The sequence below is a fragment of the Pleurodeles waltl genome, chromosome 7 (genome assembly GCF_031143425.1).
Source record: "Pleurodeles waltl isolate 20211129_DDA chromosome 7, aPleWal1.hap1.20221129, whole genome shotgun sequence".
NCBI lineage: Eukaryota > Metazoa > Chordata > Amphibia > Caudata > Salamandridae > Pleurodeles > Pleurodeles waltl.
The window spans coordinates 1,325,609,292-1,325,621,564 of NC_090446.1; the positions used below are offsets into that span (position 1 = coordinate 1,325,609,292).

At 43.2% G+C, this 12,273-nt stretch overlaps 1 protein-coding gene across 2 annotated transcripts in view; it reads left to right on the forward strand.

Annotated features, from left to right (window-relative positions):
- LOC138246252 (beta-2-glycoprotein 1-like) overlaps positions 1-12,273 on the forward strand; it is a 70,128-nt gene that overhangs the window by 38,975 nt on the left and 18,880 nt on the right. For both annotated transcript variants that reach the window (XM_069200669.1, XM_069200670.1), the window contains exons 3-6: positions 5,190-5,375; positions 5,824-5,935; positions 6,793-6,869; positions 10,824-11,003. In XM_069200669.1, the coding sequence (XP_069056770.1) occupies positions 5,190-5,375; positions 5,824-5,935; positions 6,793-6,869; positions 10,824-11,003 (555 nt within the window). The remainder of the gene's footprint in view (positions 1-5,189; positions 5,376-5,823; positions 5,936-6,792; positions 6,870-10,823; positions 11,004-12,273) is intronic.

Sequence of the window (12,273 nt, forward strand, 5' to 3'; positions counted from 1 at the left end):
TCACCTCGGCCACATTCCCAGATGAGTGGAAGCATGCAAAAGTGAAACCCCTCCTCAAGAAACTGCCTGTGAACACCGAGGAGCTAAAAAACTACTGCCCCATCTCCCTGCACCCCTTTCCCACCAAAATCTCGAAAAGGCCAACTGCCAACTCATAGAATACCTCAAAAACAACGATCTTCTGGATGCATCCCAATCCGGATTCCGCACGAACCACAGCACCGAAACTGCCCTGATCGCAGCCACGTACAACATCAGAACACTCCTAGACCATGGAGAGGTGGCTGCCCTGATCCTCCTGGACCTCTCAGCAGCCTTAAACACTGTGTCCCACTACACCTTGATCAAGAGTCTTCATCAAATCAGAATTCAAGGGGACACCCTCAAATGGATTGCATCCTTCGCCACCAGAAGAACACAGAGGATCCAACATCCACCATTCACCTAGGAGCCCAAGAACATCATCTGCAGCATCCCCAACCTTCATCCCTAAGCCCTACTTTGTTCAACAGCTACATGACCCCCCTGGCCAACATTGTAAAAAAATCATGGACTGCACATCAGTTCCTGCGCAGACAACACCCAGCTCATCCTCTCTCTTTCCAAAGACCCTTCCACCACAAGGGCCAACTTCCACCGGTGCATGACCAGCAATGTCAACTGGATGTGAAACAACTGTCTCAAGCTTAACACGGACAAGACTGAAGTACTGATCTTCAGGAACAGCACCTCTCCGTGGAATGATTCCTGGTGGCCTGTTGGAAAGGGAGCTCCTCCTAAGACAATGCACTATATGCAGGAATTACCACACACCTCCTGAAAAGACTGCAGATCTTCAGGACTTAGCGGCCAGACTCATCCTCGACTTCCCCAGATGGACCCACATCACCCCTTACCTGAGGAAACTCCATTAGCTCCCCGTCCACAAGAGATGCCAATTCAACATTCAGACTCAGGCCTACAAAGCCCTGCACAACCAAGGACCTGCATACATCAACCACCACCTAAGCTTCCACCAACCATCCAAACTCCTGCAATCTGTCTCCCTCTCCCTTGCTCACACGCCCTGCATTCGCCGAAGCACCAGCGGAAGGCACTCCTTCTTCTACCTCGTAGCAATGTCCCCCTCCATCTCTGGACTTCAGTCTCTCTTCAGAAATTCAGAAGGGGACTCAAGACCTGGCTAGTCAACTGATGCCACCTGCGCAGCTTGGACCTCAGTGCCTGGATAACCTTACGAGTGATTAGCTGTTCTTTATAAATCCTGTTTAATTGATTTATTGATTCTGGAGAAGTTTTGTGATTGGGGTTGTATAAGAGATATTGCTCAATCGCACTCTAACTTTATAAGATTACAAATTACATAGATACATTGTAGGGCTTGGTTGGAATTCACCTGCCAGTGTGTGAAAGAACCCTAGAAGATACTTTGCAAAAACCATAGCTACTGTCAGGTTTTTGACAGTAAAATACCACATTTCCTATAACTACCCAGACACCATCCTATCCCTTCTCCCCACTCACAGTTAAGTCCTTCAAAAACATTCTAGCCACAGAATCAAATTGAGTGCACAGCCCATGAAAATGCAGTTTTGTATCACTGTGCAACACCCTCCATTTAGATGGGGGTCATCATTTAGTGGCTCAGAGAGGTACTAATTGCTGCCTTTATGTTTCTTCTTCTAACCCTTTTGCCTGATTTGGAATCCAATCAATGTATCCAATCTGACTAGTTATCCTTTAAAATACTAAAATATCTAATTGAATTGAAGGGGTATGGACCTGCTGATCGATCATGGTTCTTTTGTTATGCTCCTTGCTTGATTCACCGCCTTCACTGCTGATTTCCTTCGAAACCCAGGGCCCCTTTTTGTGGTGGGGACACTGTGACAACTTACCAAAATAGAAGGCGACAAATAAAAAACAAGAGAGTAGACAAAACTTTTGTGCATGCAGCATGTGTTTATATTTTTGTGAAAGAGGAGCATGTCTTTTGTATCTCACAGAAGTTGAGGCAGAAAGTTCAAGGGGAATGCAGCTCAAACCCAGGAAATCTTGTAAAAAGAAAATCTCACCCAGTTCTTCCTAGAGGATGTGAGAGGCATTTGAGTAGAATAAAGAGAAATTTTGTAATGGTGTCTAAGGAAGTCTTCCATGGTGGTCATTAACTGAATATTTGAGCAGCTGGATCAAAGAGTAAATGTAAGCATTTTCTTTGCAGATTAATGAAAATACAAATTCTTGCTGTTTGTGTCAACCACCTTGGACATCTCTTTGCAAACCTGTCCAGGCCGAAAATAGTTTGCCATTAATGGAGTGTCTCCTCAGCTAGGATTGATTTTTCTTTCCCAAATGAGTCCTAAATTGCACATTTTCTAAACAGGAAGAGTCATCCATATGAAAACATTGATTACTATACTGTTTTCAGTCCTATTTTGTGGTCCTTAATTTAGGCTTTCAATCAGATGCATTCATTTTTACTGGTGAAACTCCGTGGTAGGGTTGATCTTTGCTCAGACAGCGCCGTGGGCGACACCAAATTGTGTCTCCCCCTTCCACTTGTCCTCTTTAGCTGTCTATCTACTGCACATTTTAGAGGAGTAAGGTAAGTGGTGGAAAGATTAAGGAGAGCCATAAAAAAAACACACAGCCAAGGCAGACAAGGATGCCAGCAATCTTCAGAAAAAGTGTTTAAACATACTTTTATTTGAACCTAAGTCATGGTGGGACTACTGCGCCCTGGGCGTGAGCCCAGCTTGCACATGCTAAAGGCCAGCCATTGTCCCTGGCAACAAGCTGCCTTACGGTCAGCCAGTAGGCACATCCAGGACTGGGGAAGTTTAAGCACTAGTACAATGAGAGGGTCAGCTGCTGACATTACCAACACAAATTGAGTTGGAGTTCCTGTTTTCTATTGAAATCGGTCACATGGGCCCTTTCTCCTTATGCAACTAGTAACTTTGAAATCTGTACACACCAGTACACCCTTCCAAGTTCCCAGTCCATACTACTAGCGATTCCTTTGGCAAGAAAATGTGCTTCAAGCATTTTACTCTAGTCCACAGAGGAGGGATTGAGGCTGACGCTTCTGATGCCATTTAAGCAAACTAAAGAATTGTGAATTGTGATGACTTCCTAGTAAGGGTTACACGGTCTTGCTGACTGTTAGTACTCATTTTGGCACTGAAGGGATATTTATTGATTTGAGAGTTGTATTGCACTATGAATTATAGCGATGGTGCATTGTAGGTGTTCCTTTACTGTCAAAAACATGAATTGCGTCATTCTATTTGTTGGTCTTGTGCCTTAAGGCTTGAAGTGGCCCTTCATAACATGTCTTAATGTGACTATGGATTTGAGTTAAGTGTGCACACTATTTACAGTACTAAATAATAATAAAACAAATTAAAACCTCATGTGACATTATGACATCCTTTTGCGCTTTTCCTCATAGGTTTGAGCAAGATAACACAAGCACTCTATCACAAGTTTCAATCTACTTAAGCTGTCCAGTTCCCAAATCTCTGCCATGGACTACAACTTGTACTAACATTTTAATCATTCTATTCTATTTTATTCTATTCTCTTCTAACTTCTAGACCGCATGGCTACCTGAAGGCTTCCCAGCATTGAATGATCCGTAGCGTTGCACCTGAGCTAACAGGGGTCCATATGAAGAGGTCTTGGTTAGTAAGGGTAGAGTCAGGCTTTAAGCTGTTTCCTAAGCCATGCCTCACTGTCTAAACTTCGTAATTCCATGGACAGTGAGTTCCAAAGTTTAGGAATAAGATATGAAAAGGATCTACTGCCTCATCTAGTTCTGTGAATGCGAGGTACCGTCAGGAGTCAGGCGGTAGAGAATCTTAGTGCCCTACTAGTGATGTATGGTGTCAAGGGTGCCATGCCAGACAATGCCAGACATAACGGTTTGAATTTGATCCTTTCCTTGATGGGCAGCCAATGGAGAGAATCCAACACATTTATAGCCAAAGCATGTTTTTGGATATTGGGTAGAGTCCTTGCTTCCTCATTTTGGATGACCTGGAGTCTTTTCATAACATATTTGGGGGAACCAATGTATAGAGTTCCTATAGTCCAATCAAGAGAGAACTAGAGATTGGATTGAAATTCTTCTGGGCAAAATGAGTAAAAGATCTCACATTTTGGTAAGAGTTATAAGAATGCTAAATCAGGTTGCTGCAAGATTTTTTGCCAGTGCATCCATAAAAAGGGAACTGTCCAGCCACATACCTAAGCTTTTGATGGCTGAGGAAGGGGTAGGTGGTTTGCCCAAACACCATGGCCTTTCTAGAGATGGTTGAGGGTCTGGTCTATTCTCCAGAATCATCAGCTCTGTCTTTTCTGCAGTAAGATTGAAACAGCAGTTTGCCATCCATCTGGCAACATTTTCTAGGCAGGGAGACAATTGCTGGTAATGTAATCCTTTCCCAGGTGTAAGGGAGATGACCAGTTGTGTATCATTGACATACGAAATGATCGACAACCCAAATTCCTGCACAATGTCAGCTAGCGAGCACATGCATAAGTTAAAAAGTGTGGAGCTAAGGGAGGGAGCCCTGCAGTGCCCTGCATTTCAGAGGAAAAACGTCCAAAAATCATGTGAATTCATACACTTGATATGACTAGTCTTTTAAAAAGAAGTTGAGCCAATTAAGAGAGACATTCTTTATTCCAGCTTCACTCATTCTTTGTATAAGTATTTCTCGGTCAACCTGATCAATCGACACACTCAACTCAAGGAGGATAATAGCAGTGACTCCTCCCTGGTCCATCACCATTTTTAGCTCCTTCATGATCGTTAGGAGGGTGGTTTCAGTACTACTCTTTCCCTACTACCAAAAACGATATCATGAAGATTTTGGTAAATGGCAACCTCGAATTTAAATGTATGAGAAGGATACTCACAGCCTGAGCTTTTGGCAGCACATCTAAAGGCCTTCAGAGACTAATATTTTATCTACTGACAAATTATCTTACTTATAAGCAAAATAAAGCAATAATTTGCTGTTTATGGTTCAGAGTTAGCAAAAGACAGCATGCGTAATTGATTAAATATGTGTATTGGTGGGTGATGCAGTACTTAACAAAAACAAAGAGGCACACAGATGTCACTGCACAAGTGTACTTGTTAAACAGAACCATATCGCGTGAAATTGTTTGCATTTTAGCTCGCAGCTGCCCATGGCCCTTGACACTTGAAAATGCAGACACAAGTTTGGTGACCCAATCCAAGTTCTTTGGAGCTCAGATGAAAGTGGATTGCCATTCTGGATTCAAGATGGCTGACGGAGAGGACGCAGCACTCATTCGCTGTCAAGGGGACAGAAAATGGAGTCAGGCAATGCCTTGTGAAGGTACGAATTTCTTTAATGCCATATTTCAGTATAAACAAGTAGTGATCGGTAATCTTTCTTGTCTTCCACTTAGTAGATGCCCCGTTTACTTTACATTATGACATACTTCATGGCCCATTATAAACAGACAAAAGCCCTTACCTTCATCTTCAAAATGACCACACTGTGTTCACTTTAGTTGTGGGAATGTCTGCATAATGATGTGATGCCTGCATATTTCGGAGCCTAATTACTTTTGATGCTATTGAACAAGCAAATGTTGTTTACTTTTCCAGTGAGGTGTAGGATTCCAGAAAGTACCTCCTTCCAGAACACATTATTGCAAATCTAGCATTACATGTGTTTCTAGGTCTTTGTGTTAAGAGAACATGTTATTGTTAAGGAGGGAAGAGTCTGCCTGTCCTTTGATTCAATGTCCTATGATGGTATATGTGTATTTTTCTTGCAGAAGATCTAAATGCCTCCGCCTCCTGCGACCCGCCTGAGAGGATTGAGAGTGGATTTTACAACGGCTTCTCCTTCCGGGTTGGAAGTTCTGTCCAGTATTTCTGCAAGGAAGGGTGAGTGAACCCTGGTACTAGAAGTGAAATTATTCACGGTAGACATGGACACAGACAGCGTTTTCAAGAGACGAGGAGGTGGTAAGATAAAGAGGGCATTGGGAGGACCTCATATAGATGGCGTAAGGCGGAAGTAGAGATTTGGGACAACCAGCCCAAACACAATTGTGATGATTCGACTATTACTTGCCTCTGGCTGGAAACAGAGCTAAGCAGAATAGCCTTTGACACTTTGTTGGACAGGGATCAACAAATCAGGGATCAGGACATAGTATCTCTATTATACAGTACACTCAGTTCAATCACAACTCTTCCCTTGATTGTGTTCAGATGAGCCTAAACCCCAAAACCTGATCCTGACGTAAACAAAATCCCAATAAATGCAAAAGAGCAGAACCAAATCCACCATAAATGTCTATATGTGTGTTGAGATTACAGTCAACTCATTTCTGTAAACGAAAGAAGACACTTTGAGGTGCCCACTCCCTTGCTCCTTAAAGATCAATTCCTAAACATGGCAATGTCGATGTGTGGTATTAGTAATTAGTTTGGTGTAGTAGTTGTCTGCACAGTAAAAAACAGTAGGTCAGATAGCTGCTGCCCAGCACACTGTATGTTCCACAAATGAATGTGCAGCATCATAGTGCTCCTCAGGTGCTGAAAAGTAGTCCGTGAAGGGTAGTGGAAAAGCTGGAAAGGTTGCTCTCACGTGGTGCATAGGAGTTGTGTATGCCCTCATGGCAAGTGCGGGGCGAGGTGTGATGTTCAAATGTATACCGTACAGCTCATGTCTATCTCTGGTCTTCAGGCACGTGAAGGTACTTACTAACATATGCCACCCTTTTCACATGTCACAGATATGCCCTGGAAGGATCTGCTGTCAGAACATGTCAAGAAAACCTGACATGGTCCCCTGCTGCACCCGCTTGTAGACGTAAGTTACTTTGATTTTCAGTCATGCCCTGCGTCCACAGGAGTCTTTCTAACTCTCTTGTGTTTGGCTCCATAGATGCCCATGACTCCTCCTTTTTACAAATGATGGCAAATATCACTATGTTAGCATCAGCCTCTCTAATGTTTATGGAGGAGGGGCACAACTCCCTATAGTTACAGTGGCAGCTCACTGGAGGAAAAAGGGGTGGGGTGGGGCGAAACGTGGCAGGGGGAGGGGACGACATAAAAATATATATAATCTTTTTTTTTTAAACTTACCTTTCTTGCTACGCTGCTCCGATCCGCTCCTCGGTCCTCCACTGCAGGCAGAGGTTCCCAGCCTGCACTACGTCCAATCGTAACGCTGCTTTCATGCTGCTGGCAGCATGAAAGCAGAGTTAGGATTCGATGGAGCGCCCAGCCAGGGCACTCCGTTGCAGAGTGTGAGTCTCTGCGTGCTGTCTCCAACCCCGCAACACAGTGCTGGGTCGGAGAGAGCCTAGTGCGCATGTGTGTTTGGCCGGCCCGAGACGGCCGTCCAAACATACATGAGCACTGAGGGGGAGTGCTGTGCAATCCCCCTCCGTCCCTGTCATCACCTGTGGCCCCGCCCCTTTTACAAGAAAACAATAATAAACATAGTTTATTATCGTTTTCTTGTAAAAGTTTTGCAGATGCTGTGCTGCCGGGGGGGTGGGGGAGGATGCTCCTGTCTAGTCAGAGAGATGAGAGGAAAGTGTCCACTTTATTGCCAGCCAGCAGTGGTTTTAATTGGTTCTCCACCATGATGACTGTTATTATGCCTCTCTGCTATAAGCCGGCACATACTCTTTGAGTGGGCCTATTGTACCTGTTGACCACCTCAAGGATCGTACACTTTATCTCTATAAGGATCCAAGAGGACAGGCCTATTTGGAACTCTTAACTTTAAAGATAGAGAACTTCTCAATATATATCTTTTGACTGATGTATTCATGCTATAGTGAAACAGGAATGTTTTCTAATGCATTGAAGGATTTTTTGGCCTCATATGTAACCTGCAAGTAAGAAACTGGAAGTCCAATAGGTCAGCTACTGGGGAATCTTATTTCTGAGGCACCTCTGATTTACATGTGTTAATTCAGACGGTAGTGAGATAATAATTGGATTATTATGATACTCTGTTCTGGTGTATTACTCCATCACCACAAAATCTGGATCCTACCATGTCAGAGAGTGTGTATTATAGTTCCTGCTTCAGATCTGAGAGAAAGACTCATTCATTTGTAATATTGTATACCTGTTACTACAAAGCTCCATTATCCATGATGAACATTTGTGATGCAATTATTTTAACTCAGCTTCACCTGGTATACGTCACTGACCTAGAAATATGAAAAAATCAATAATACTTGCCAGGATCTGAACATTTGACTTTGGGGTCCACTTAAATGTAAAGGGCCATTGATTAATACACTAAGCTTTATCAAATTTGCGTCTTTCTCTCAAATGTGTGGGCCTTTTTGCCACCCTGGCTGACTTTTGGTGCCCCCTCATTTGTGTCTAATAGGAAATCATTTCTTCTTCAGTCACTGACTTGTGGAATACCAAGTTGTGACAGGTTTGTTTCAACTTAGTTTGCTATTGAACTTCGTGCTCAGCTTTGGTTTCCCTGATCTCTGTTGGTAAGCTAGGCCAGTGTGATGAATACTGTGGTCAAGATTCTTTAGCGTGGCTGCAGAATCTGCATCATCACTGGATTTGTCTTACCATGTGGGCTTCCTCACATGCCACAGAGCTGAAATTTCTAAAAGTATCAAAGTAGAGTATCTTGTGTGCCCATCCTTCAGTCAGTACAGAGTAGTATAGGGGCTCTCGGAAGTGGATGGTGATAAGCAAATGTTCCAGCCATATCTGTAACTGAATCAGTATGTCCAAGGTTTGTATGTTGTGTGTGCGCTTTGATGACAGTGTGTTTTACTCTGTATGTTGTGCCTCTCTTTACTTGGCACAATTGTAGATCCTACATATTTTTATACATTGCTAATTTTGGCAAAGCTTCATTGTGTCACAAGTTAAAGTCTTCTCTGATCATGCTTTTTTTGGCCACAGTCTGCAGTTGGAGGTCAATTCAAGGAGTTGATCCAAGAACGCAGTATAGGATCCTAAAGGTGTTAGATCTCCACTGAGATGAAGATGTTGTTGTGGTTGATTGTGCTGTGAGCCACTCAATATTTGATCCCAGGATCTCCTGTGTTAGATAGTCCTGTGCAGGTTAACTTAACAGTGTAGACTAGTTTTACTGAGTTACTCCTATTACCCTTTCTATAGATATTTTTTTGATCTGTGGGGAAGGTAATCATACACTGTGGCAGCATTAATGTTGAATGGTGCAAAACCAATTGTATGGCAGTTGACCTTGGCTCATAGCAGGGTGTGCTTTTGGGCAGAGAGGATGTTAATGAGATCCTGTTCTGTGGGAAGGCTGCTTTTCAGAGAAGAGTTGCTCTTGATCAAATTCTTGAGAGCATTCCAGCACTTGATTGTGGTTACCTTGGTGATAAGAGGTGGTGCTTAGGAGGGGTTGAGTGTAAGCTTGCTATGAGGGTGGTTCATGGAGAAAACTCAGGGAAGCAACATAAGAATGAGGTTGTAGGCTTTGGGTTGGTGTTAATGGAGCCGGTATTGTGTTAATCGCCACACCCATCCTAACACTTCATACAGAGGTTGGTGCTGGGGAGAAGCAGGGATTTGTTTGGCTTGTTTAAGATTATGGAAAGTTAATCAAAGGCTGGCACATCTTTATCATTGGCCGGAATTATAACTGTTCTACTGGTACTGGTAATAATAGTGAATTTTATGAAGGAGACAGCTTTAAGTGCCATGTCAAGGGGACTTTTGACCTCTTATTTGTGGAGAGAGCTTTCTGGGTCGTATTTTGCCAAAGCTTTGGGTAGTTCAAAATGCAATAGAGCTATCTTTGTTTCTCCTGTCTTTGGACTTGTTTAGGGCGAGGATAAGGCTTTCCGTCAACAATGCCAATGTGGAGCTTTTCAGCCGGTGTGTCCTTGTGTACTTGGATATTGGACTGGTCGGTATGTTATTCAAAATCTCGCCTGGAAGGTGATAAAAATCCAGCATGCTGTATCACATTTTGCTTTGCAAAGGGCCTCCCATCTGGCTGGTGGCAAGGCAAAAGGAACCTTTCTTGCTTAAAAAATGCCATTCCCAGGTCCTGTGCTGGTTTACCATAGATGAAGCTATAGAAACTGTAATGCAATTGGCTTCTTCATTCATCTTGAAAATGCCCATTACCTTTTCCATACAATAAACGTGGTCTGTTAGGCATGTTTTCAGCACTGTTCATTTTCCCAAATAAACAAAGGGATATGTGTTAAAATATACCCTTTTTCTAATGGGCCCACATGTGAATCACATGTGGTCCAATTAGAAAAAAAAAAGCTTTGTAACATATGCGCACAAGGAACTAGGCCTTTTTCTGTGACATGATTTGTGACCCTATACCCAGTGCTTTAAATGGGGTGGTGCGGTCAGGTACTGAACACCTGCAACTGTTCAATTCGAAAGGATGAGCACCAACACTTCTATGAAGGTGATGCAATACAGTCAATGCGAGTGTAGCGGAACTTTTCAGTTACAAATAAGTACTCTGGGATGGTGAGTGCTGGCATTTTCATATTTCAAATTCAGTCACTGCCTATGGAATGATACACTCTAGTAGCCAGCCCTACCACTGAAGTACCTATAGCCAATCGATCAAACTTGAACTGAATAACAAAGGTTATTGAAAGCCTGCGGATAGTACAGGGGGTGCATGCTCTATAGGTGTCTGGACTACTGCAGCAAATAAGGATGGCCTCTGAGGAGTCAGTGCTGTGTTTAATGTCTTTGGTCACAGTTGTACAAATTAAAGTGTCATTGGTTCTCTCTCATATATTGCCGCACATTGTTTTAGAGCTTTTCTGCCCCCCTCCGGATGAGATCACCAATGGGTACCTAGTAGCAGTTGAGAAGTTGCAGTACAGGGTGTACGAGGTCATCTACTACTTGTGCAAGAGGAACTTCTTCCTGGACGGGCCCAACAAAGTGTCCTGCCAAGCAAATGGCCAGTGGTCAGCGCTGCCAGCGTGTAGAGGTAACAAAGAGTGTTGTGTGGACAGGGGTGGGTGGTTCTTAGATTTCATTTCTACAGCGATACGATGACCATTCTTTGAGTTCTGCATGGCTGATTGCCTCTGAACCGCCACCAACCATTAGAGCCGACAACTCTTACAATCAAATTAAATCAGAATTTGTACGGCCTTTCATGACATTAACCAATAAGAGGAGAGTTTTTTACACAAGCTTCAGCAGGACAAGCCTATGTAGGACAAAACAATTGGATGTATCATAACACCACCCACATTTTTGGTAAATAGATCTAAATAATCCGTTGTCTGATCAACATGGTCGATAATTACAGAGTTTCTGACTGGGGTTTGGATCCAGAAGAGGCCTTAGGATACTCAAGCCAGCAACAATACCTGCAGTATGTCGATCCCAAGAAGCCTCAGCGAAACATGTGAAGCCTCTGAGCTTTAAACATGGGCACTTTATAGATGAACATCTGTAAGAAACCTTCAGCAAATTACTGATTCAAGACTGCCATAAAACATTAAAAGTGAAACATGCTGTACATGACATTCCACCGTGCCGAGACAGAAGATTCCCTCATTGTCTGAACCTTAAGTGGCCACGAGGAAAGGGTGAAGATTGTAAGATACTACTTAATAGTTAGAAGAATGCGGCCAACAATTGAGCAAATTTACACTGTACAGAGTTGGATTGAGGTTTGTGTTAGTGAGTAAAATTACTTAAGGACTAAGGGCCATATTTATAGTTTGGCAGAGGGGGTACTCTGTTGCAAACGCAACAGAGCACCTTCTCTCCCAAATGGAAGATCTGCCTGCTTCACTTAGAGTCAGGTGGATCATAACTATGTCAGAAACTGAGACGACTCTGCCTCCATCACCGACATACACCTCCAATGGCCTGACAAAGTAAGGGCCTTCAGATGTTTTCCCTTTGTCTGCCTTGCTATTTAGAGTGGGCAAACAAATGTCAAGTTTTCACACTCGGTCATTGCCATGTAAAACCTGTTGGTAAGGACAGTGAAACCTCAAAATAACACCAACGCCATTGGAATAATACTACCATGGAAATGGGGTCATTGTATTTTGTATCTTCAAACACATTGAAAGTTTGCTGTGATGGCGGTTCCAGGCTTTTCAAGAGATGTCTGCAGGACTGGCAGACATCTCTAAATTTGGTGGGTGGGTACTTTACGCCATTGCCCTGACGGAGTAAATTAAATCCATCAAACTCAAAATCAGGCCCTTAGTTGTTGCTACAGTGTTTGAACTGCA